Below are 27,521 nucleotides of genomic sequence, written 5' to 3' on the forward strand. Positions count from 1 at the left end.
CCTGACAAAATTTCACTAAAATAGGAAAGATCCTCCTGCCCCTTTACTAATTTCTTCAACCAGAATACATGGAGTGATACTGAAGGTAAAGCAGCCCATTTACCAAGCATTGCACTGACCTTTGAGAAAATGTTTGAAATCTTTATCTACGCCAAGTGCAAGCTCTGAAGCCTTCAGGATGAACTGGTGTTTGCCATAGCTGTAGGAGCGTTGTTTGTGTAGAACTGATTCTGCAAGAAATCAAACAGAAGGAGCTTCCTTTTCAACTGATAGAGAGACTCCTTAAAAGAAAAACAAAAATAGAAGTATGGACACCTGTGTTTAGCATCTTAACAGGGTCTCTGTATCACATTTGTGGAGAGTCCTTTCAAACTGCTGGGTGCTTTTACAGTGTCCAAGTAAGAAACACTTGAGTGCTGCTTTTTCTGTCATTGAAAACTGTCCCAGACTGTGAGAAGACCATTTTTATGATGCATATGTATATAAAACATACCAGCTGCAAGGAGGGAAAGAACTAGGTCACTGATGTACTTTTAAAATACAGTTTTACTGTGAATAAGTCTTTTTTTTTTTTTTTTTTAAATGTATTGGTAGTAGATAGTCTACAGTCAAAGGTGCTTTCTGATGATAACTTAAGGCAATTTAATGGTTATCTACCACCAAAAGGGAAAGGTTCTAGTATGAAGATACGGATTTTTATTGCTTTCCTCAGACAATAAACATCTGGAATGGAGACACCAATGGACAACTGCCGCCCCCAACCCCAACAGAAAACTAAAGCCAAACCCCAAAACTGCAATTTTTGCTCCCAAAGTACTTAGTTGGAAAGAAACTGAAGGGAGCAGAAGGAGGGTGGAGGATGGAGAGATGGAAAAAAGGTGTGAACCAAACCTCTCACTAACTGCTAACCAGCAGCTGGCTTATCTGTGTCATCAGACAACAGCCTTAGCTAACCCAGTAACTGGGTCCTGCGGTCCTTGTTTTGAAGACTTTAGATCAAGAGCAGTGTCTTTGTAGTGCGGCAGCAGCTAGCTCTGGCAGTACATTTGGCTGCAGAGAAGCTGACTGAAACTTCTGTTGAGCATTGCTGTTGCAGTATTGGGCATATCCTACTAGCTAAATTAAGAGGGAAAGTTTAAGAGTGCAATGTATAAATATAAGCTAAGATATTAATTAATTTTAACTCGGTTCTCTAAGATGAAGCATCTGTTTCTCAAGTTGATCAAACTATTTAAAGTTTTTCATGATATCTTATTGCTCATATATTAAGAAAATGTAAATAATGTAACAATTAGCTCTATATGCATTTCTTCATCTGTATTTTTTTCTCTCTCCCTTCTTCTTCTCCATTCCCTTCCTTTTCCCTTTCTCCTTCCCTGTCCCTGCCTCCCCCTCACCCCTGCCACCCTTTTGCACAGCCTCAGTTGAAGAGGAACCAACTTCAGCAGGTACAAATAATTTACAGTTACATCTGCATCACGGTAACCTTTTCTTGAGAGCTACCTTTATTAAAAATAATTTTGACCAGGTTTATTTTGTGTATAGCACATGATACATAGCCATATCGGGGTTGGATTCTTTTCTCTTCTGTCCACTCCCCTTCCTTCTCTCTCTTTTTTTTTTTTCTTTTCAGTTTATAGTCAGTAGGAGATACAGTCCTCCAGCAGTAGTTCAAAATCTTCTCTGCCACATATATTCCTTTTTGCTTCTTCCTTCATTAAGCTGCCACATTGGGCTTCACACAACAAACTAGGTCAAAAGCAGTCAGTGTTTATCTGGGCTTTTTATCTGTCATTATGCTGGGGAAGCTCAGTCATCTGAGTGACCCCCAAAACTGGCACCCTTAAAGACAGCACAGCCTGGGAGCAAGCAGTGAAGGAAGGGAAGGAGGTGCAGAAGCACCCTGATCAAAGAAAATGTTCTACAAACTATGGCCTGGATATCTGCTCAGTGAGCTTTTATTTCCATTGACAGGCTGCCAAGTAGTGAGAACAGTTAGCAATGCAGTCATAAAAATTAGTTTAGGAGCTCCCCAAGAGACACGAACACGTAGTGTTTATTCTATTGCAAAGATTAACTATTTCTAATTAATTGGCAATCCATTATCTTGGGAGTATTTAAAGAAAAAGAAGACAGTGTACAAAAGAGGAATGCCACTAAACAGCTTAACGTGTTTGAAATGGCACTGAGTTGTATAAACTCAGTGAGCTAAAACATCAAATAACTAGGGAGTCATTTTATAGTGGCTTGTTAAAAGAAGTAAACGTCTCCAGAGGACCAAAAGAGAAAAGGTAAGGAAAGTGAATGAAGAAAGGAGGATGGCAAGGAAGGACTGAACAGTTTACAATGCTAACTGACAACTTGAGAGCAATATAAGTAATTAGAGTACAGTGTAGAATAATAAATGAAAGGACAGAGAACAAAGCCAAGAGTAGAATGTTAGAGAGGGAGAGTAGTTAAGACTAGCACTGAATAGAGAAAGAAGCAAAAGGGACCTTTTAATGTGAAGATAGTAGTGGAATGGACAGAAGGCATGACTGAGATGAGAAAAAACACAGCAAAACAGAGAAAGGAAGAAAGAACTGTAGAGTACTAAGACACCCCTGAGGAGTATAATAATTATTAAGCATCAGCCTTCAACTATCTGTTTCTTGAGAGATCTGTCAGTCTTAAAGTTTTCATGGAAAATATCTTAATAGAAACCTACTGCAGCTGTTCAATAGAAGTGTCAGATACAGAAGGAGATTTTTTTACATAGGAAAGAAAAAAAAGCACTCCTTTTTCCTTTTATGGAGTTGGTTTCTGTATGCACGTTTTGTAGGGATAGTTTAGAGGCACATATGAACACACCGTGGCAATGTTCAAGGGAATCTTGCTGTGGTTGTGCATTGTAAAACCGTCATTCCTGTTATGACCAGTGGAGTGTCTCATGAAGATATGGCCTCCTTCTGCGTTTGGAACATCTCTGGCGCTTTTGTGACAGCCTGTTAACTGTGAGCTGGCCAAGCTAACCAGATACATCAGCTGGAAATGGGTGGAAGGAGAAAAGCGGAATTTATTAAGACAGCCACAGGGCTCCACTACAGATCTTGGTTACTTGCCAGCTGGAAATTTCCATAGTTTCACAAAAGCCTACAGATTCTATATTCAGTTCCTCAGGAGCCCTTGCCTTTTGGGGTGCCAGATGACATTGTTTGTTTACTTTGCATTTGTTTAAATGAATTGTTTTTAATCACTTCTGACTGCTTTGTTTCATTCTGCCGCAGTATCACTGCTTTGTTTACTTCTCCACATAATTCTTGTGTTCAACAAAGCTCAGCCAGTAATTTACAATGAATGTCTTTGAGCATTGCTCCATCACAGAATGTTCCTAAATGTTTATGATTTCCTTGAATTGACCCATTATCTATAACATTATTTACACCAGTATTTTTTCAAATATTTTCCCCCAATACTTGATCAGATATGTTTCAAACTCAAATCAGTTACTTGTGGTCAGCTGAATGAGCTGCACCTAATTTTTAGCTGTTATTTTTATTGTTATAAACTAGTTCTCAGTCCTTCTGGGTTTATTGGCATCTAAAAATGTGCCACAATTATTTATGCGGTAATAGCTGTACCAGTGTAACTTTCTGGATAAAAACTCTTAATGGAAGGACTGATGACCTTTTCCTGTTAGTTATTTCATGAAAGGATGCTGTTCTCTGTAAGACTATACATGTGGGAGTTGCACTGGTACAGCAATGCAGATAGATATTTCCACACAGACAAATCAACAACTAGAAATACACAAACGTACAGCACCAGAATGTTTTTGTTCTTTGATTTGGACAGATGAACAAATGCCTCTAGCATAAATGGTACACAGAAGATTAAGAGACAAAACACATATTTGTAAACATTTGTACAAATAAATCTCAACTGCTCAACTGAAATTATGTTACAAGGGAACATGACTAAATATCTGCAGGAGTAAGTGAAATAATGCTTTCTGTTATTTAGTCTGGTTCTAGGACATTGGCACTTCATGATTAGATTTTTCAGCAATTATTTTTGAAGCAATTATTTTCTTGGGAAAATTTTGATTAGTCTGAAGCTTTTTGCAGGAATTAATTTGACTAAACTTCTCTGAGCACAGAATGAATTTTTTTCCCTACTCAAATGAAAAAATTCCACATTTGGGAAAACAATTATAGTCTCTGCCTTGAATAGAAAACTTTGGATCTTAAACTCTTCTGCTAGGTATTAATACAGTATAACCCAACTCTACATTTGCATGAAATGTGGCTGTGATCAAAATAAGCTGTATTTAAGTGTTGATACTGTTTGTTAGAAATTCCGTAAGATGAAACAATAATTTTCTGCACAGATGTACATAGCTTGTTTTGGATCTTCCTCAGCAAAGCAATGAAGTATGTAGCTGAATAGTCAATGTATAGTAGACTTGTTTTTGTGAGCATGTGTTTAAGCATCTGCTTGCTCAGTTGGAACTTAAATTAGGTACAGTGAAAGTGCAGCCTAGAATCACAATATAAATTTTAACAATATAGCACACTATCTTGCTCCTGAGGGAATCAAAATAAAACCCAGAATGTCGCATTAAGATCAGGAAAAAAGTTCTAAATTTAGTGATGAAGGGCATGCATATAAAAATGAAGTTATTTTTAAACCTTTATTTTAAAGATATTCCTTGTTTGAGCTTTTCCAGAGGAAGATCTGTGAATAAAGTGCAGTCGTTCTTTACATAACAGTAATTTAAATCTCTAAAATCTAATAAGCAATACAAACTTTTCAGGTGCTTCATAATGTAGAGTTTCTATTGGTTTTCTTTTAAGATATGACCAGATGTTGTTTTGAAGGTAACAGATTAGTCCATTCTTATGGGATTGTTCTAATACAGCTTATTTCTCAGATTGTATTGACATTTTCAAAGCTGTGTGTCCTGCTTAAAGCAGACACCTCTTTAGAGCAGGAAGGCAGTCATGTAGTTTGCAAGACGCAAGGGTGCTGAGAAATAAACAGAAACTGTATCCAAAGCTTCACTTCAGTCACCTAGAGCCTTTAGTGGTAATTTCAGTCAAATGTATAGGCAGTAAGCAAGTTTTATCAGCTACCAGATTTTGCTTTTTTCCAAAAAAAAAAAAAAAAAACAAACCCCCAACAAAAAAACCACCACAAAAAAACCCCCACCAAGTTTCTGCCAGTTCGTGATGTTTATCTTAGTGGAGTGTAATTAACCTCCTGATTCTAGGGCTGATCTATTAGCACTGGGAAGGAGGTATATATGTGCCAGCTGCGAGGCCCAGAAGTCGTCACTTAGCATTCAAAATCGTTACAAGTACTTTATGATTGTCTTCTAAACCCTCTTGAGATGAGAGTCTGCATTTAGTGTAACAGATGCAGGGGAGAAAAGATGAGAATATTATCTGGAGGGGAACACGGTATTTTTCCAAACCGTACCTTTACTTACTAAAGAATATGAGGTAGGATAAATTGCAGCTATTACATTAATGTTATGAAGATTATAAACATTATATAAATATTATAAACTTTAAGTTGACTTCCTATTGGGATCAAAACTAGAATTGCTTTTTCTTTGCATTCAAAGGAATAAAACAATATTCTTTCCCATACTTTGCTCTTTGGGATCGAGTCTACTTTCTCTGACAACACCCTCCATGAGTAATCTCGTAGAAGTGGAGTTACTAAAATTTCACTCTTATTGTTGTAACCACCAGGTTGAAGATTATTAATCCTGAAATAATAAATGCCCTGTGAATTTCTCTCTATAGAAATGGTATTTCACAGGGTTTCCTTCAGTTTCAGAATGCTTCAGTCTAATGAACTGTAATTATAACTCATTAAACATATTTCATCTAAGGCAAAGCATACTTATTTTTCGCACGCTTTTTCACTAGAGCTAAACCAAGTTTTTCAAATGATCCTCACAGTTTCAACAGGGTTTTCTTTAGCCCTACTTCTGGATAAGTATTGATCTCAATCTTTTTTTTTTTTTTCCCATTCCAGTTAAATACCTATGATTTTATGTTGTTGTAGACATCTAAATGCTCTCTTTTGATCCACTTCTGCAATATTTCATTTTGAGTTTCAGATCAATTAAGTAGTTTTACCCAAAGCTCATGCATCCTGTGAAAGCAAGATAGGAAAATCTCAGGGCAGTTCTCTTGGAGATTTGTTTCCATGTTTCTTATCCCATCTACACATGTGGCATGAGTCATGTATTTATTATTTCAGGCATGTCGGCATGTAAAGGCAAGTGAACGAAGTGGCGCATGTTATGCTGTACTCTCCCTCACTGTGTCTTGGAAGAATGACTCTTTGATATCATTAGAAATTATCCCAGACTCCTTGAGGAGAGGAAGGGAACACATAAAATCACAAGGAAACATTTCTTAGATGCAATGCTCCAAAAGGCAGGACATCCAATAGAAGCTGTTACATTAGGCTTAAAACAATTTTCAACAAAGCTACCTCTCCTCCTAGTTCAACGCTCACACGCTGACTGTTCTTGTGAGTAACATGCTGAAATGGCAAAGCGAAGCCAGCACCTACTTTCTAGCTTATAATGTATTATAGAATGGAAATTATGTACTCGCTTCCATAAAAAGATGCCTGTGTGATGGATTGGTTTTCCCCTTATGAGGATTCTAGACCTCTGGAAATCGACAGGACAGAGGCAATAATGCCATGTATTTAATATATATTTGCCAGGCAGAAGTGCTAAACTTACTTATGTGTAGATTAAAAACCAGTATGTGCTCCTGTATTAGCTATAAGTAAAACTTTGTTCAATTTTCCAGTGAAATTATTGGTTCCTCAGAAATAAAATTGTCCATGGGACATGGTGAGTTTAAAAAAAAAACAAAACCAAAACAGAATGGAATTCTGAGCCATATTTTTGGCAAAAAACAAGTGCTTTTTCTTGTTCTATACAAACTTGCATTTAGATATTTGCTGAGTTATCACTTTTCATAGATTTAAAACACTAGACATAAAATTATTAAAATCCCAGGTTTTCCCTTGTCCAAATTTCTTTTTATTTTGAGCTAATTTCATAATATCAAATTGTAAAGATTCTGATTTTTCATGACTATTTATGGTGGGAGGTAGGAAGGTTCTGCTCAGTACGACCTTTGTATTATAGTTTAGAATAGTTTGATATTAGTTTAGAAAGCAGGTAGATTTAGATTGGACATGAGGAATAAATTTGTTGTGGTGAGACTGGCCCAGGCTGCCCAGAGCAGCTGTGGGTGCCCCGTCCCTGGCAGGGCTCAAGGCCAGGCTGGACGGGGCTGGGAGCAGCCTGGGCTGGGGGGGGAGGGGGGTGGGGGGAGGGGGGGGCCCTGCCCGGGGCAGGGGGGTGGGAGTGGGTGGTCTTTAAAGGTCCCTTCCAAACCAAACCGTTCTGTGATTCTATGATTCAAATATTAGATAGGTCTTTTGCTTGACGACAGGCATATTGTAACCAATTTTTCATTGTCTTTCCTTCCTTCTTGTCAACAAATGCTGTTACTGTTTGGTGCTACCCTGTTCATCAAAGAGTAGAGGAGATCCAGTTGGTCGAAGTGCTGGCAACATGTTGTTCATTCTCAGACAACTACATTATGAGTTCAAATGAAAAACATTTGAGATCTTACTGAGATTAATATTTACATAGGAATTATCTGTATATCCTTATATGCTAACTATACAGTACGTTTGCCTTAAAAATAATTAACTGGTTGTTGATATGAAATTGAATTTCATAAAGGGTATCTCTTCTTCCTGAAAATAATGCCCTAATGGCCTTCTCTTGATTGCCAGAAGTTGAAATTGTAACTCCTTTGATGATGATCAGAAAAGAAAAAAAGAAAATAAACAGGTGTCCCTAGCTTATTGAAATGAAACTTTCCAAAAAGTTGGTATTTTATCTGCTTACTCTCGCACACTGAAGACCTGGAAAGTGCATCTGATCTAGTCTCAAGGACTTCAGTTCACTGCCCGCTGTACAGCAGCATCCAAAGTGGTGCAGTTTTGTGACAGCATGCTTTCAGGCTGTCATTAGGGGCACAATAATTTTGCTGTGCTATGCAAAGCTATTCTGCTTCACACATTTCAGAGAGGGAAAGCATCTTTCTGTATTATTCTAAGGGAAAGGATTTGTTTTTCCCCCAGGGTCTGTAACAGAGATTTACTCGCTTGCTTAATTTGGTTTGAGCGTTTGTAACAATTCCTGTTCTTTTTCTACTTGAAGTACACATTTTATTTTTCAGTCCCTTGAGCTAACTTGTTAATTACTTTTCCATATATCCCCCCCAAAAATATAGACTAAATCAGAACATTATATAAAGGTCACATTGAACCCTATTCTGATGGAAATGAGGCTTGTGGGGTAAAAATAGTTCTAGATATCAGGTGGCACTTAAGGCTATTACAGTCGGCTGTCACATTTAAAAGCTGGACATCTTGCTTAGGTCAGGAATGGAAATTAATTAGTAATTTCAGCCTATCCCTTAGTGAACGTGTGTCCTTACATCATAAAATAACTCAGTTCAGCAAAATCGCTCACTTCTTCTCAATATTAGACATAAAGCATGCTAGGAAGTTGAGATTAACTTATTGATGTGGCAGGTATCTGAGAAACTCATAGATGGGTGTTTTCCCATAATCTTAATTGTTTTAGAGAGTGATACTTGTGGTGAATACACAAGATTCATCCCAGTGTACAAATACAAGTGGAAGATCATATAGTATCCCCTAAACTAACTATTGCTTTATGTCGTGAACATTTTCTTTTGCTTGCTTACCACTTTCTCACTTGAACTTTGAGACAGAAGTTTTCCATGCCAGGCATCTGCCTCAAGCTGAACTCAGCTTAAATTGTTTCACTGTTTCCCGTAATGAGGTTAAGGAAAAAAGGTGTTCTGCTGCCCATTTTGATTCTCAAAGCTGTTCTACTGAGAAACCTTTCTGCTCTGATACTTTGGAGCTGGGACATGCAATTTCACAGTGCAGTGTCAGAGGTTGCTTTTATTACTGCCGCGGAAGGGTCCAGAGTCAGCCAAGGAGGTGAGCGTAGCTCATGCTCAATGTGCAGAGACAGCTCCTAACCTAACAGAGTAGAGAAGCCTGTTACAAGGAAACCAGCAATGCATACTGCTGTCTGAAGGTGGGTGAAGTCAAGTCTGCCATGCCAACTATCAAAGCATCTCTGCGGCAGGGAGAGCAGGGAGCAGAACAGATGGAAATGTCACTCTGGGGGGGAAGCAACACCTTTGCCTCAGGCTCCAGCAATGTCAGCACTGTCTATTGGTACCAGGTCTGTATCAACAGGGTAGCTTTACTTAGGTACTTTTCTCTCTGGGAAGCAGTATTCCCCAAAAAGGGGCTTTGCAAGTGTCTAGACCCTCATTCAACAGAGAGAAGAACTAGCAGTTAAGACAGGGTCATGTGAATAAAATAATCAAAGATTATTATTTGTTATTGCTTGCTTCATCCTCTGAAGTGGACCAAGAATGACGAAGAGCAAGAAGAAGAACAAACTACTGTACATTTTGCTCCAGGGATCTCAGTGTACTCTGTTGCTCCTTGAGTTCTCCGTACTTCCAAGTAGAACTGAAGCACAGCAGAAAATATGGCAAAAGGCTAACCATGGCAGAGAACAGATGACAAAATCCTCTCCTGTTAGAACAGACGGATTTTTATCTAAGAAATGGTGAAAACTGAGGCGAGAAATGGCTGAGGGAGAAGGGAGTTGACAAGCAAAGAAATGAGATTAATGAGTTGCACATGGGCACAGAGTGAGTGGGTCTGAATATGTGCACAGAAAGGGAAAGGCTGCAGTGGGCTGATCTGTGTTGGGTTGGCTGCTCTCTGAAGACTTGTTTCCTTCAACGCAGGCCATTTATTTCTCGTTCCTTCTTCCAATCTACTCATGCTTTCTTGCTCTCTCCATTTCGCTTGTGCTAGCAATTGTGCAGCTACATGTTAAGCTGCATCAGGTGGCTGTTCAGGCTGAAAGCAGCCTCCTCCCTAACCATTTCCTCAACAGAATTTGTGTTCAGTTAGTTCCAATCCTTGATCTGATTGCCATGTAGTGCCGTGTGTGCTCTCAGCGGGAAGGGGAATTTGGTGGAGACATGTAGCAAAACCTGGAGTGAAGCAAAAAAACCCCCAGTCATCTTTGGTGAGATAGTGTAATTAAATTGGATTAAAGCAGTCCAAAAATTCCCATCCAAGCATTAGATGTGTGGAAAGTGAAAAAAGAGCAAATAATGATGAAAGCAAAACAAACAGGAGTGGTGAGTGGTTGGCTGAGGACTTGGTAGCAGGTTAACAAGCATGATGGAAAGGACTCTGTTCAAAAAGACCATTCCAAAGAGTCTTATTTTGTGCTTATGTTGGTTTTAAACTGTGTTATGACCGTCTTTAAAGCATTAGATTGACTGTGAAAACATAAGAGGAAGAAGTTTTTCTCATTTTCTGTTCCATGTAAATTCAAGTGGTTTTGAGTAACTAAGGCTTTGTATTATGCATTCATTCAGGAGGCTAAAGAAGTAATGACTAATGACCCATTTGCAGAATGACAGCCAAGTTAAGGACTATAAAGTAAGCGTGCTTTTAAAGATGTTAACTATTTTTTGTATGAACAATGAACCAGACCTTTCCATGACAGACATTGTAACCCAAAATAATAAGGTTTTAGTGGTACCATATACATTATGAGTACCAGTTCTTGCATATATATGAGTTTGGAATCCTCACTGTTGGCAGTTGTGAATTCAACACTAAATTGTGCGAAGACTATCTGGGCAGTAGTCTTCTTTCTGGGTAGCAGTGTAGCAACATCATGGGTAGATGTTATCTCATCCTCATTTCCTCTTCAAGAGTGAAGAGTCCTGTCTAGGTCAGTCTTTGCAGTCAAAGAAGTGGAACACAAACCTGTAGAGGACAAGTTATCCCAGTAAGTTAGATATTTAAAACAGAAAGCAGCTATTCCCACATTTTCTCTATTTACTACAGGAGAGTGTGCATGGTTAATATCAGTTAGGAAGAAACTCTGAATTTAAGTAAAACCCTTTGTCTGCTTCCTACAGGAAGGACCCACAAATGAATTTTGGATTTGTGTAGCCCAGTATCATGGCATGTATGCACATACGAGTATGCACACATTTATGAATTTTCTTCTGAGGTTTTTAGAACCTTAACTTTTGTAAAGCTGTTGATTTGTATTGTTTGTGATTTGTTTTTCTTCATATTCAATTATGGTATTTCCATCCAGGATATATGTTTAGCACATTCAAAGTTCTGTGCTTCAGAGATTTTGAGCCTACAGAAAGCTATATCCACGTATAACTGTACTGACACAAGTTTCTAAAGATCAGGCTACAAATAATTATAGTTATATAAGACAGCATGGCTGTGATGAGGTTTGCTGAGATCTAGTGGTCTTTGAGGTGGGTGTACACTCTTGGTGCTGACTACCTCAACATAATATTTGTAGATTAAGAGCAAAGTTAACCAGTGTGAAACTTTGAAGTACCCTGTACCATTGATATGATTGCTGTGCTCCAGTGACATGTTCGAAGAAGGGTGCCAGAAAAGCCTTAATTTGAGAATATCGTAAAACCAATAGATGGAGAAACAACAGAAAAATTAATCAGGTTACAAAGTAATGGAAAGGTGTAGGTATTGCAAGCTCATGCTGTGTACCGTCCAGTCCTAGCGTTGTTTGGTGCAATAAGGAAGAGAAAGAAGAGAAGCAGAAATTTAAGTTGAAAGCCAACAACAAATTGCCCCTATATGTTATTATTATTATTGCTCCCTATCTTATAATGTTTTACAGCAGGATAAATGGGAAATGTCCCTCTCTAATACTCTTATGGTAATGACCCTATTGCATAATCTCTACAGTTTTACAATTTTGCAGATATGCTGAAACAGCCAAGGAAAGTCTTTAATGATAAGTTCAGTTGCGTATCTTGTATGTTTGTTCTAGTAACTTTTGCTGTCACTTCATATCTCCTGTTCCTAAATAAATACGTTTTTTATTCGTAAGTCTTGTTTAAGTAAAAAGCAAGCAATCTCTGATGCTGGGTTTCTGTGCTGATTCTTGGTAATCTTGCACAACAAAAAAAAAAAGTTAATTCTTACAACCAGAATCGTTGTCCTGCCTTTTCAGTAATTCATACCATATTAGGTAAGGGTGTTAAAGAACTTATACATGTGCCTAAACGTAAGCAGGTTGGATGGCTGCTAAGGAGAGGAGGAAGTGCGAAGGGAAGGTCTGTGGCATGTGGTGAACTAGCAGAGAGCATGGCTGAACTGAGAGAACATGGCACTTCAGTTACATTCAGGCTCCTTTGTGACTGATTTTATAATCGGGGAAAGATGGAAGGTTGAGGATCTTTTTCTGATGTAGGTACGTAGAGTTCAGGAAGGGAGGGTTTGTAGATACAGGTAGTGTATTTTATTGAACCAACTGATAGGTGAAAGGGACAGGCATTAAGACAAGTTTGCTTTTCTCCATGTCTGAAACAGCAGTATTCTATCCGTCATGTTCATGCATAGTACCATTACATTGTTGTGGATTTGTAGTGCATCAAAGCCTAGGAAATGTCAAACCTGACAGATAATGGAATTATCTGCAAATGGAATTAAGTGCCCTGGAGGACCAACAGCAGGGTTTAAAACAGAGCTGAGGTGAGTTGTTTTCTTCCATCTGGTCTTTCTTATCATGAATCTCTTTCATTAGCCACTGATTCAATGCCCAGTTCCCATCCAAATAAGGTTCTTCTGCCCATTACTAATCCCCCTGCCCCCCCCCCCCCCCAAAAAAAAAAAAAAAAAGCACCAACAAAACTCTACCAAGTAAAAAAAGCCCTGCTATCCAAAACTGTCTTTACTTTGGCTTCAGTCAGTACTATTTACCAGTAAGGGACCATCTAGCCAGGCTCTGAGTAGCTGTATTACTGAACTGCTGAGAATATCTTTCAGTCTATTCTAAATTGAACAGGGAAATAAAATGTTGAAGATTTGGCATTTATATTTTGATAAACAGTCAAGGCTTGTCTGCCATTAACATTGACCAAGACTAAAGAGCCCTTTTAAAAAGTGTCATTGAAGCAACATTACAGGTAAAATCCAGATGTACTTCTTATCACAAAAAGAACATATATTGCTTTAGGGACAGAAATATTAATCAAATGAGTTCACTTGGACAGGGATATGGGGATTTCTGCACATATACAGCGATTTCTTAGACCATTTCTGGCAATAACAAGTATCTGCCACTTCATTCATGTCTACTGATTCTTATTGTTGCTCTTATAGATTGACTTTCCGTATGCTAATGACCATTTGCCAGAGCCAAGACCTCCCTTTTTTCTTTTGTCTTAGAAATTGAATAGATTCTTTTTTATTGTATAATCTTTTGAAGCCTTTGCTACTTTAATTAAAATGCATTTCATTTTTTACCCGCTCATTCAGATAAACAGTATTTTACCTCAGAGCATGAATGCCCATTGTTAGGCTTAAAGAAAGAATGACATGTAGTATTCAGCTATCTTCTGCTGTATTGTGTTACCTTATCTATACAACTGTAGTGTTTAAAAATATTAATTCTGGAAACAACTATTTTTTACCCTTTTTTTTGTACTTACATGAAACTGTTGACTTCAGTAGTCCTCTTTATGAGTAAATACTATGAGACTTCCAAACATGTCAAAAATATTTACATAAGATCCACAGTGCTGTAAAGTAATAAACTGACAAGTTGAAATTATCAGTGTGACTGGACGTAAGTAAAAGAGTGGAATATTTCACAGTCCTGTCCAGAAATGTAAATTAATTGCTTATTCAAGACACAACTTCCACTGCCTGCCTGCCATGGGAGTTGCGGTTGTATGACAACTGTTCTGATAAAAATAACAATTATGAAAATTTAACATGCTTCTGTGAATGACTAGTTGTCTATTACTAAGAAATATTAAAATGAATTATACCTTTATATACTTTAGAAGCTATTTGAATTCTGTCAAATAATCTGAGAAAGGATTTGGAATTCATGAAGTTTTATTGAAATGGCTAGCAACAATGAGGAAGCCATAGCCCAAGAACAGAAAGGTCTGCATATAGATTTATATATTCAATTTGCCTGCAGTACCATAATTTAACATTTATTTGCAAAGCATGAATTCACACTGTACAGCAATATTACAAGTCTGTTGCGGTTATTCATGAATTTCATTAGTTTCAAGCTTTCTACAGTATTATGTCCTGCTAAAACTGCAGAACAGTATTTGTTTATTAATAAACAGTAAGGGAAAGGGTGACAATAGATCAATATCGGATTCTTAATCTTTCCATATTGACCTGGAATTTCCCAATTTTCCTTTTTTAATTTGACCTCCTAGATGAGAAAAGCATTCTAATAATCTTCTCTGAAAAACTGGACATTTTCTGAAACAAAATACAAATCAATGATCCTGTCAGGCCAGTGTTCTGCTTTAGGCTCCCTTGAGCAGGGACAGGGACAGGAGGTATGATATAATGTATTTGTCATCAAGTCGTGTTTCTATCTAAAATTTTGGTAGCAGAGTACTGGTGATGTGTTGCAACCTCCTAAGAAATTCCACATAAAAGTATTTGCTTCACAATGTTTAAGTCATGTAGCTACAGATATCCTTGATGCAGGTACACATTACATTAGTGAAGCAGTGGGTTTGTTTCCATAGCATATCCTATTGATCTTACTTCCCGTCATTCAGAACCCAACGGCAGCATCCACATTTTTCAGCCAGGCAACTTTCTCTGCGCCTGACTCCATTCCATCAACAGATGAGTCATGCAATTGTTTTGCTTTCGGGAACTGTATCCAGCTACCGATTAGACTAGATTGGAAAGAGAGTATTAACATGCACTGAGGTCATCTGTCCTGTGGTGGGGGGAAGTTAATTATGTCTAGTTCATGGCCTCATCTTTTAAGCCACTCAGATGAATATGGCCATTATTATGCCCATGCACAGATCTGCGAATCTCATGAATCAGAGGAAAGTTTGGTGTGTCTGACAAGCTACCCATGCCACTATTGAGGGTGGGAACCTGAAAAGGGTGTGTGGCTCCAGAGGAAGTAAAGGAACGTACCTGTGGCCTTGGGAGTGCTGCAGATGATGCCCCAGCCCTTGCATGAGGCTCTGCCAAAAGCAAAATTCACCTGTGCAGAGATCTGTACGTGAACGACAATAATGACACCTGCACTTTGTGTAGTAACAGAAGAAGGAATTTTAAGTTAAGGCATCGTTTATCAGAAAAGACTAATCTCCAGTATTGCTGTGCAGGAGTTGTTGTCGTTACCCACTAAAACAAGTCAGTATTTTCATCCATGTATGTCTAATTGCATCTGAATCACATTAATCAAGACTATTTAATTTTTATTTGTACTGTGGATGCAGCTAGTGCAAAGGAAGCAGACACCCAGTGATTCTGCTGTGCACCTTAAAACCTGAAGGCACATAACTGCAAGCACAGGTGATGATTTTAAATTGGCGTGGTTATGGAGTGTGTGGTTTTCTGAGTTGGCAAGAGAGCAATGGGAAGCAGGAAAGGGGTATGAGAAGAAAAGAGAACGATGATCTAGCTAAGAAGGGAGTAAGAGCTGGAGAACAGTGACAGGATCTGGAATTCAAAAGGATTTAGGGTAGGGTACATGAAATTGGAAGGGTTTGATGACCACTGGGAAAAAATGCAAAGAGGAAAGGATGTATTTTTTCTGTCCTATGTCCTGAAGGGAAATAAATTACTGGAGCGTAAGTCTTGTCTATTTCCCTTGGTTTCTGTTGTGGACAACTTTATGCCTTTTTGGACTATATATATTTCACATTTAGTCATTCTCTTTCATCACTTTGTAATATATTTTGTGTCCTAAGGATAACCACCCTCTGAGATTCTCTTCTGCTACTTCTGTGTCATTAATGCAACACTAGTAATTAGGACCTGACTTATACAAATATGAATAGCAGAAGTTTAGACTGTTGCATTTTTTAGTTCCCACTGGAATGCTCAGCAAGAGGACTAACTGGATTTTAATCTATTTGGTGTTTTAATTAAGGATCTCATAATCTTTTCAGTTTTTTTTCCATTTTCCAGTTATTAGTGGAACACTACAAAGAAAGGCTGAGCTGTCCTGATCACTGGCAGTTTGCAGTGCAGTGAAACAATGAAAACTTACGTCTTCATATATGATGGCAAGGATTACAGTACAAAAATAGCACTGTTGCACAGAAATCCCAATTGGCAGTGAAGTTCTGCATTAGGTACAAACTATGTATAGGCTCCTTATTGCCGGATGTATTTTACTTAAGCAACAGAGCAATGCAGTAAATACAGAGATGGATTTGTTTCAACTATATAAAGAATGGATTTGGAGAGTTTTTTTCAATGTAGAACCTGTAGCCATTATTTTTGTCAGAACTACACTTTTGAACTGAGTCTTTTGAACATCCCAATCTATAATAATTCCGTGAATATTTTAACATACAAAATTCTTCAAGTCTTTGCAGTCCTCCAGCAGAATTTTTACAAAATGCAAGATTCTTTGTATCTGCAGAGGTTTTTCTGTTTGATGTGAACCAGAATCAACTGAAAAGAGATTTGGAAAATATTTCTAATACAAGTAGGAAAATTAATCTCAATGTAACGATAATACAAAGTAAATCACAAAAAATGGAGTGCAGCAACCAAGCCCCCACACTTGGTTCAGCAAGCGTGGGAGGAGTCAGTGACAGAAACAGTATCACCTGGGAAAAAAATCGCAATGCTGCTGCCTGAGTGTAAAGTTAGAGAAAGTGAAGGAAAAGGCCCTGACCCTGGATTTTCTGTAAACAAAGCAGGTATTCTTTGGGAAGAGAAAACCCTCCTGTGAAAACGATTCTGAATACATCTGACATTAATTTGCTAGGTTTATGAGATAACTAATGGGGGAAGAATACTGTGGGGTTTATTCAGAAACATATATGTAGGTGATTATAAAGAGTTTAAAAACAGCTTTAAAAATGAGGAAAGAAAGTTCTGAAGCTTGGAGGGTGAGGAGTGCGAGAAGAAATGAGAGAAGAACCTGGGGAAAATGTCTTGTTGTGTATTGAACACTTTCTCCAGCTTCTGAGGCATTTTCAGGTCTCACCCTGTGTAGTAGCACTGCATTGCCTGCTAATGCTGACCATGCCTCAGATCTAGGTATTCTGTCATTCTCAGTTGATGGAAGGGTTAGGTGAGAAGCTTAAGGCTATTTATTAAGGGCACCGTATAGCCATCAAGTTTAAACAGCATCTTGCCAGAGAATATTCTAATTATTTACTTTTTAAAAGGTTGGTAGATGGCTGGACCATCAATTCAAATTTTTCCTCTGTAACAGAACTCCACAGAATAGAATTAGAATTGCAATAGAATAGAATTAGAGGGAAATGTGTAGAAATGACCTAAAGCATTTTGAGCTCAAGGGGTGAACCTTAGCTTTTGCTGCATCCAGATGGAGCCACCTTGATCATTATAATCAGCACGCTTCATTTGCTGCATTAAAAACAAGATAAATATTTAATCACAGTGCAATTAAGTCTGGATCAGTGCCATTAGTTTATAATGAATGTATAGTTAGATAGCATCTAATACAGTACTAATTCACTTATAAGCCAGGCTGAATTTTATTTTTTTTTTTAAAGCTGATATTTTGAGAATGTTAATGAGATGAAGGTGTGTGTAACTGCTAATTATTTTTACTACTTTCACACATTAACTGAAATAACGTACAGTAATCAATTAATATTATCAATATTCCACATGAACTGCAAATGATGTTGCAAAGCCTGTTCTTTTCAGGTTAAAATAACCAAATAAATAGCAAGCTGTAGGTATAATGAATATTTGTTGATACAAAATTCATTTGTATCCTAACAGCAAAATAGAATCAACAGTGGCAAATTTGAAAAGGAAATTGTATGAAATATATTGATATGTAGGAGCTATTATGGTTTGTATTGAGTTTTTTTATTCCTCTTTGTTTTACAAATACTCAAATATGGTGGGCAGAAAGAAGTTCTTACTGCATTTCATACGACTTGAAAGATGAGGTGGTTCAAAACACATCATGTTCAGCTTCCATAGGTTTTGTTAAATTGAGGGACTCTCTCATTTTCTTTGATGATGCACCAGTATAATGGGAGTTGGGCCCTAAAATATTTGCATGTTGATGTAAAATTTGAACCCAGAATGACTTTTAAGTGAAAACAAACAAACAAAAATCTATGATGAGAAATAGCAAGTACTGGACTACAGCATATTCATTAATTACTGAAGGGGCTTCATGTTTAAGTGGCAGAATGAGCATGTTGACTAGAAGAAAGTATTTTCATGATTACAGCCCCTTCTGGCTGAAGGTCATCTGCAAGGGAACGCTGTCTCCAAATGTCCTCAAAATTGAGCACTACAAAGGCAGCAGCTGAGATGTAGCTGTAGTTTCAAGTAGTGAATGAACTTGCTGTTCTTCTGACCCAGCTATGTCAAGAGTGTTCTTGGGAAAATGTAGTTTTTCTTCTAAATTCAGGTGAAATCTACAAAATACTTGAGCAGAAGCTTAGTCTTAACCACAAAGGTGGTGCACAGGCTTGGCATACACGATCTAGTGAGACCTAACTCCCTACGGTGCATTGCTGGAATGGATATGTCATGCTTGTGTGCTTGAACCTGTAGATCGGCTGAGACCTAAGTATGTGTTTCAGTATGATTTAATGATCGCCAGGATTCAGCAGATGCAGAATCATTTCTGTCAAATTATTAAAATGGTCTCTGAAGTATCACGACTGCCATATAGGCACACAGCTGGGGATATTCAAAACCAGCTTCTGTGTCAGGTAAGCCTTGCACAATCATACTAAATTAATAAGCAAAGCAGCGAATATGAGGAAGATCAAAGACCCTCAAAAGCTTTTGTTATACTCCCAGTCTTTTTCTGCAATAAAGCAGTTTTCTGTCAGAACCTATAGGGACATTCCTGCTGGTTTTGAATGCTCGTTTGTGTGTCTCTGTGGAAGATGGTCTCTTCCGAATTGGACTGTGTTATATTTCGGATTTGTGTCTGCCAGACTTTGAAATCTATAAGGTCACATAGGAAGGGGCACACCATTCAAAAGTCCATTTAACTGAGTTTTTAAAAGAATGATGAGGAAAGAAAAAGGTCAGTGTACTTTTGAAAAAAGAGGTGGTGTATGATCTGTGCATATATAGGTGGTATAAACATGGTTTGCAGGTGTCAGGGACTGATGAGCAGCCGGGACAGGGTGCTGGATTACCTGGACACTGAGCCTAATGTGGTGTAATAATCCTTAACTACTTCATCATGGGAAGCTTGTGCCATTCTGCTAGCTGCAGAATCAGAGAGATTAATTCTTCTTTTCCTATGAATATGGAAGAAGTCATATGTGCCACTGGCTCCTTTTACACGTACTCATTTCAAAATACAAGAGCTCTTGCTATGTGAGCTCTGTCTCAGCGTATTTTGAAGACTTTGCTTTCACAGGCGAATCATCTAAAGTATTATGTGTTACCAAAGCACAGGTGGGGAAAGACTTCAAACTACTGATATTAAAACTATGTGAGAGATCTCTAATGAACTTTTTAACTTCAGTAGGGGAAAAACCCTCTATTTGACTGTAGATCCAAGAGGGACTTAAGAAAAGCTAGTTGTATGAAGACAAGCAACTAGAGAGTATTTTTCTTTTACAATGAAATGTAAAATCTTTTGATACCTTTTATTAGTTGGATGATAACTCCAATATTTGTTTTGATGGGATTTGGAGCTTACTGTATCAGTCTAGTAACATTATCTATTAGTCCTACTTCAGTAATATTCCACAAGATAAATGAAGCAATTAGCTTTGTAGCTAACAGTGTCTTCATCTTGATGTATATCAAGGTCAATATCTAATTTAGTATTTTTCATTAAAGTTGCATTATTTCTACATGAAGAGGAGATGGATAGATAGTTACTGTCAAAATCATTAGCATTTGTTTTGCACTGCCTGTAATTTTACTGGTTTAAAATGTGATTTTTTGGTGTGTATCACTCCATTGGAGTCTATTTTTCTTTTTTTTTTTTTTCTCTTACATTTTTTGTATTCCTAATTTCATCTTGCTTAGTAAGAAATGATGGATTTTACTATATGTTCATCTTCCTTTTCAGCACAGCAGCTACCACATTTTGAGTATGGGGAATCATACCGTTGAGGAAGGTGTGATTGATGTAGACTTATTGTTTCACTACATCACCTGTAACTGCCTGCTATTTTTTTATGTCTTTCCCACCAAAGCAGAAGCAAATTTTATATTTGACAAAAAATGCTTACGCCATATGGTGGAAACATGAGAAATGGCTTGTTTTACAGATGGCTGTCACTGAGTTGGGGAGTGGTAAGGGAAAGTCATTGAGAGGGGCTTGGTCGGTTGTTTTTTCTTCCTGTTACAGCTGATATTTCAAATAAGAAATTTTTGATATCTTAGAGATTGCTAAGCTAATGCTACACAGCTCCACTCTTAGCCATTGTATTTCAGAGTTGGCCTTTGTCACATTTTAAGTCCTAGGTAAATGCTTATCAGAGAAATGCCTGGCAAAGTATCTGTAGACATCTTGATAATGCACTGGAAACGTAATAATTTATTTATTTATTTTTTAATTCTAATGCATCTTGGACACTTAAAGGAAACAGTAATGTGTGTCATACCGCACACATACAGATACAAACCTAAGCCGATAAAAAGCCTTGACAGAGGCTAGAGTTGGTCTACCACCAGAGTAGCTCTGCCACCCCCTTCTCAGGAAGGATGCTCTGGGCACCAGGTCCTCAGCATCAGCCCTCTTGCTCTTCACATCCCTTCCCATGGCAGTGTGTAGCTTGCTCATATAGATACAGCTAGTCTATAGTAAAACTAAATAATTGAAATGACAACAATCAGAATTTTAGGTAATGACATTGACATACATATATGTAAATGTGCTTTACGATTGTTAATGTTCTAGGCTTTTTCTGTTTATTTGTTTGGATTTTCATAAAAAATGGAGGACCGTGAAGAAAAAAAAAAAAAAAAAGAAGCTCAAAGTAAGACTATGTATTTTAAAAAATACATTTCTTCCAGACTGTCAAGGGAAAAATGTAGAAAGGCATTTGAACACTCCTATTACTTCAAAAGAATTTGAATATCTTACAAAACAAAATGAAGAAACAGTTTTCCTAAATAGGCTAATTCACTCTTTGTATATATTACCATTGTCAAAAATTGCTGTCTTATTGGTGAAACGATGCTCTTCTTGCTTTTCTGGCTTTTCTTGCTGTAGACAAACTAGTGGTTTCTCTCAAATATCGAATTAACACTTCAGTATTGCACTATACAAGATTTTGTGTTTGTGAAGTTTTAGTTGACTGTACTTGTCAAAGAAGAAAACAGAACACATAGTTCTGCCTTGAGCCTCTTTGTAACTCTACTGAGGATGTGTTTGTTTGATTCGTCCATCTATAAAATCTCAGAGATTTTAGTAAGAGCATCTAAAAATTTTAAAAGCTGCTATGCCTTAAGTTAACTTCCAATATTTTTTCAAAAACAGCAGGGGATTTCAATTGAATAACAGAATGATGTATTTTGGACTAACTTAGATTGTCTGATACCACTGGAACTGCACTAAGAAGGACTCAAAAGAACAGCAAAGTGAATAGATCTATTACTTTGCGTGCACAATTAATCTTTTTGACATTATTTTACATGAACATGGATAAAAATGCCTGGAAAGCATACCATTGAATTCCATTGCTCATTAATATTGATCAAATGTTGTTGTTCTCTTTGTGTTGGAAACCACTTAAAGATTACCTGCAAAAGCATTACATTGCTATTGATTTTAAAAACCAAATCCCCGAAGTCCACTGTTTTTTGAAAACTAGTTGATGAGTTTGATTTTGTATTTTTTTGGTAAAGGATGTTTTTGAACTTGCTGCTATAGATCTGAGTAACCGAGAATATTAATCAGATTGTCAGGGAATTAATTATCCAGCATTCAATGCAATGTTATTGAAAAGCCTATAAATCCCTATAGAAGTTAGTCGGGAGCTCTTATCATCAGGCAGCAGTGCCTAGATCTTACATACCATTTTTGATGCTTAAATGGAATGATGGCAGGATTAGGGCCAGATCCTTCAAGACACTCAGACCTGCATAACTCACATCAGGGATCCTGTAGACTCCATAAAAATAACAAAAATCACATGCTTGAGAGTTCATGCAATTTAAATATTCTGAAGATATATGAACTTAGAGTAAGTATGGTCCTCTGGAGAATTAGAAGAAACAAGATATGATGATACAGGCTTTTTAAAGTTTCAATCATTCATTCTTTTAGAATGCAGATGAATCTAACCCAAGTCCTTTTTAGGAAATAAATGTTAACCAGTGAAAATTAGATGATTGTTGTTTACTTGTTTCATTGCATTTAATTAAGATGCTTCATTGCTCTCAAAATCAAAATAAAAAAATCAAAATTTTTGAACTACCAGTTTCTATTAAAAAAATCAAAACAAAACAAAAAAGAAAACAAAATTACTCAACATTTAGATTGAAAGTACAGCTATTATATGTCTCTGACGAAATAACAACTATAATCAGGCAAAAAAAGTGTTTGTATTGTTAGTGTGGTTTTTTTTTTTTCGGTAGGAAGGCATGGTAGAAGGCTAAGATTAGTTAGAAATACTGGCATGCACTGATTTGTTTATTACTGTGCACCTCACATGACCTTTTAAGCCTTTGTACTTTGGACTGATCTGAGAAAATGCAAAATCTAAAGCAAATCAATGAAAGTATGCTGAACATGTGCTTAACAAGCCATATGGAGAAAGCAGCAAGCAAAATGAGAAAGTAATTATTAAAAGATTTATTGTTCTTGGAAGATCAGAGATCCGCTTGCATGGAAATAATTAACATACGAGGCTACCTGCAGGTAATCCCCAAACTGCAGCACTCTGATAGAGACTTGAAGACAGATACACAGCTCATACTCACTGGGAGACCAAAAATACAGTTTATTAAACATGTTTCTTCCCAAAATATTACAGTGGATAAATAAAAAGAGAAGCTGTGATACTTGAAAACCATGAGTCTTCCTATCCCAGTTAAAGGAGTGATATATGTAGTCTGGAGTTAAGAGCGTACCATACCGTTACATTTAAAGTGTAATGCAGAATGTGGTTGGGGAAAGGCAAAAAGGGCAACAGCCAGTCTCCTCCTTTTCATCTTCATGATTTCTGCCTTTTTTTTACTACTAATTGCATTTAGAATAAGCTTCTATATATTCATGTCTTTTATTTATTGGATTCAGTGAGACATATCCCATGTTTAATAAGGTACACTAGTGTAACTTCTGCCAGATTGTGTCCTGGAATGGACTGGTGGCATAAATTGTAATAGAAATGTGTACATGGATAGTTTCTCAAATTGCTATAACCACCCAGGCAATTATAGCTGGGGAATGTGTTCTGACAACCTTCTCATTCTGTTAATTTTTATATTTTGCAAATTAGTATTTTCTTAGAGAGTGCAGTTTTCACTAATGTGATGTTCTGAATGAGTGCTGTTGCTGTGAGCATCTGCCAAACCTTGGATTTGTAATTGAAAACATAAATAGGCAGACCCTGAGAAACATTAAGCTTATAGCTCCTTTAAGTTTAAATCATTCAGTTCCTAGTGTTGATTGTCAGTAAATTATGCTGTAGAAATAAGTTATTTTCTGAGTTTCGTTATGTTGGGGTTTTTTTTGTTTTTGTTTTTGTTTTTTTTAATACAATTTTAAGTGGGTGAATAATTATGACATTACATTTCAGTAAGTGAAGATTAACACCTTTCTGTGTACACAGCAAGTTTTGCAGATAACATACTTACTATTGAATTCACAAATGTTTTCACACACAAACTTGCACATGAGGTTTTTCCAGTCAGTGATCACCAGTTCTTTAAAGTGAGATTGGAAACAGAAAAAAAAAAAAAAAAACCCATCAAAATGCTAAAGTGTTTTCTTCTGGTTAGAGGTAGGTTACAGGTAATATTAGATTATAAGATGTAAAAGGCTTTTAACATGTGCCATTAAATGAATAACCTTTAGACCTCAGTTCCAAAGATGCTGTTATTTAAAGGTATGTATAGTCATTGCAAACATAACAAATTAGATCTCACTGCTGAAATATTAGGTATTGTAGCAGGTGGTTAGTTGGAGGGTGGGGGGTGGTTTAGTCAGAAGACCTTTGTGAAATCAGCTTGGAATGGATATGCTAAAAAGGCACTCCGTGGAAAAGGAATAGTTGGTTTAGCAGCTGCTGACTGCTGTCCCAGATAGTCACGTATTCAGAAAGTCACCCAAAACCATAGCAAAGATGTCCTCAAAGTACTAACTTGACATGCAGTGATTATTCAGGGATATCGTACGTGTCACACTGTACATGATAGGCACATTTGATTAATACATATTTCCTCAGTGGTATAAAAGTTAGAATGCCTGTTATCTTTAATAGGAGAGCAAGATTTAGCTTCTCTGTCTCCTGCCTTCTCTTACATTAAAAAATAATGTTGTGATTAATGAGTAGTGTCATGCTTTATATTTTTTCTTGTTCATAAAAATCTGTGCTGCCAAGTTATCTGAACTAAGTGAAGGGTACATTTTAGTGAGTTAGTAGAATACTAAGGTCTACATAAGGGATTTTATTTCTTTAATGAAGAAATATAAATGACTGAAATTATTATGGTTGTTATTATGTACGTATATATACTTCTCTTTTTTTTCCATCTCACAGGACCCTGCCTTCCCAATCCATGTCATAATGGTGGGATATGTGAAATTAGTGAAGCGTACCGAGGTGACACATTCATAGGATATGTTTGTAAATGTCCAGAGGGATTTAATGGGATTCACTGCCAGCACAGTAAGTTCCACATGGTAACTTTTATTATATTTATAGATAGGAGCCTTTTTATTGCTTGCAATATTAAGGATTAATATCAGACCTGATTTTTGTGAAGTATATCAGTCTTTGGCCTTTATATGATGAGCAAGCTAATACTACTGAAAACTGCTACTGCCTTCAGAAAATGACATTACTTCCAACTTACCAGACAAAACAGTGCACATTTTCTATGCATATTCTAGAGCACAGTAAGGAAAGTTAACCTCATTTAGCATGGATTTAATGGAAGAGCGTATCTGAAATAGCAGTGATCTCTTCCTATCTTAGAATTGTTTGTAGGTTTGTTTTGATTAATGCTAGACAAAAGTGGAAAGAATAACTGAGAAGAAATTTGTGAATAATAGGTCTTCTAGATCTTTCTTTATGCATTTTTAAGTTACAAATAAATTATTTGAATCACAATGCTTAAATTCAAGGGTAGACGTTCCAGACTTAAATCAGATATATGTTTAATCCTCTTTAAAATAGAGTATCTGGACCTCTTTCTAATCAATATTATTTATTTGAAGAGGTTTTCCTGGTTTCAGGTCACGATTGGGAACAGCAGGTCAGTATCCTAGTGTATGTAGTTACAGAACTGACCATTAGACACATGGAAAAAAAAAAATCTTGAAACTTCAACAATATCTCGTGGGGGAATTATATAGTAAGATCTACACTTCACCAACCAAAAATTTTAAGAACTAAATAGATGTTGCATTTTTTGTGCTCATAGTGAAAATTAAAGGTCCATGTTTCTCAATTAATGTCATCAGAAGTTCTGTGTGATCAAAACGAATTCGTAAAAGCTATGTGTTCATCTGCAAGTGACTGATCAGACCATGTTCTAACTTATAAACAAAATCTGCATTATCTGTCATTTAAATAGAAGCTGTTTTAATTTTCGTGTATAAAACTGAGAACAAGTGCCTGCCTAAGGAGAAAGCCATGTGCCAAATTTGTGTTTTATTTTGTGCAATAAAGCACAGCATGGTTCTTAAAATCTTGTGTTATTGATGCATTTGGAAAGCCAACTGTTACTCAGTTAGAAGGTTAAAAACTCAAACAAACAGTCAAGAGTCCAGTTCCATTTGCACATAAAAGATAAATCCACTCATTCAGATCAGAGTGAATAAGCACTAAATCCAGTCTACTTTAATTAAGTCCTCCATTTAGATACTTGTCTATAATTTGAAGTGTCAGGAACCAATACAGTCCAGCTCAAATAACTACTTGTGTTCATTATGTCCTTCATATACTCAATGGAAAATGTCTCCAAAGACTTGAATATGGATATTCGATTTCATTACTTTTGTGCACACTCTCAATCTCGGTTAATTATGTAGGTAACAGGCAGGCCCCCTAACTTAATCTAGTTAAATTTTGTGTCTACCTCTTCCACTTGGAACATGGAAATGTTGAATATTATCCACTTCTTTGGGATCTGTTCCATCTAGCCCCGTTTCTGGGGATGGCCGTGTAGCGGAGCTGACTGCCAGCAACACTCATACTGACTCGTTTTTATGATCATATCCTGAAGGCATTCATGCTGTAGATGGGGGATGGAGTTCGTTGTGTAATTGTGATGGCAAAGAATAGTCATTGCCAGCCTTTAAACCATGTAGCCAGGAGTTCAAGGGTCTCAAGACCAGGAGAGCGGGCAAGATTATGTCTAGCTGTAACTGGGGAGTCGTACCACCTTCAAAATTGTACCTGGGCTAATTTGTGACTGCAGTACCTTGTGGTTCCCAACCCTGTTCCTTGTACTTGCATGCATTTTACACGAGCCTGCCACCTGACAAGCGAAGCAAAAGTCATTGCAGAAGTGGAAGGACTGCAAGTGTTGCTTTCATGTCTGTGACCGCTGTAAATGAGGGTACAGGCAGACCACTTCTGTGGCCTAAAGTTCTCAGGCATGCTCCATCATGTGCCTGTGCGATGTGCAACAATTCTCCTTCCATTGAATGTCAAAAGAGGTAATCTTTGTCAAGGATGGAATGAAGTGAGTTAACACCACAAATTTTTGTCAAACAAAATGCATGCTGAACATGTGCTGTCTAGAAAATACCGTATCTTTTTACCTAATTCACGAAAAAAGAAAACATACAGTAATACATTTTGGAGTGGTTCATCATAGTCGTTTGCTGGGTCCCTGGTATGCTTTTGAAAATATTCATGTATGTAACAGTGAGCTAATGATCCTGCTAATTAGCAAAGTGTGTTTTTACCCATTTCAAAATAAAGTAGAGCCCTCACACAGGTGATTCAGATTCACTGTGGGGAAACTAGAACCCAAGAAGGCAGCTAGAGTGATTTGAGATAAGACAAGTTTATGTGAACAGTTATTCATTCTTTGGGGGATAATGAAATTCAGTCCTTTTCATAAAATCTGATTTAAGATGTGGTAAAAAACCATATACAATATATACACATTCAGAGGGTCTCTAAGGGTGTCACAGAGGAGGTCCATGCAGTCAGGAAAAAGTATGTGACTTCCAG

The 27,521-nt window shown here is 37.1% G+C and overlaps 1 protein-coding gene across 2 annotated transcripts in view; it reads left to right on the forward strand.

Moving 5' to 3' along the window:
* Nucleotides 1-27,521, forward strand: part of EDIL3 (EGF like repeats and discoidin domains 3) — a 257,033-nt gene that overhangs the window by 100,715 nt on the left and 128,797 nt on the right. The window contains exons 3-4 of one of the 2 annotated variants that reach the window (XM_055699781.1): nt 1,419-1,448; nt 24,873-25,001. In XM_055699781.1, coding sequence (XP_055555756.1) covers nt 1,419-1,448; nt 24,873-25,001 — 159 coding nt within the window. The remainder of the gene's footprint in view (nt 1-1,418; nt 1,449-24,872; nt 25,002-27,521) is intronic. The other variant, XM_055699782.1, reaches the window with a different exon arrangement.

Source organism: Falco cherrug, chromosome Z (assembly GCF_023634085.1).
Source record: "Falco cherrug isolate bFalChe1 chromosome Z, bFalChe1.pri, whole genome shotgun sequence".
In the NCBI taxonomy this organism is placed as follows: Eukaryota; Metazoa; Chordata; class Aves; order Falconiformes; family Falconidae; genus Falco; species Falco cherrug.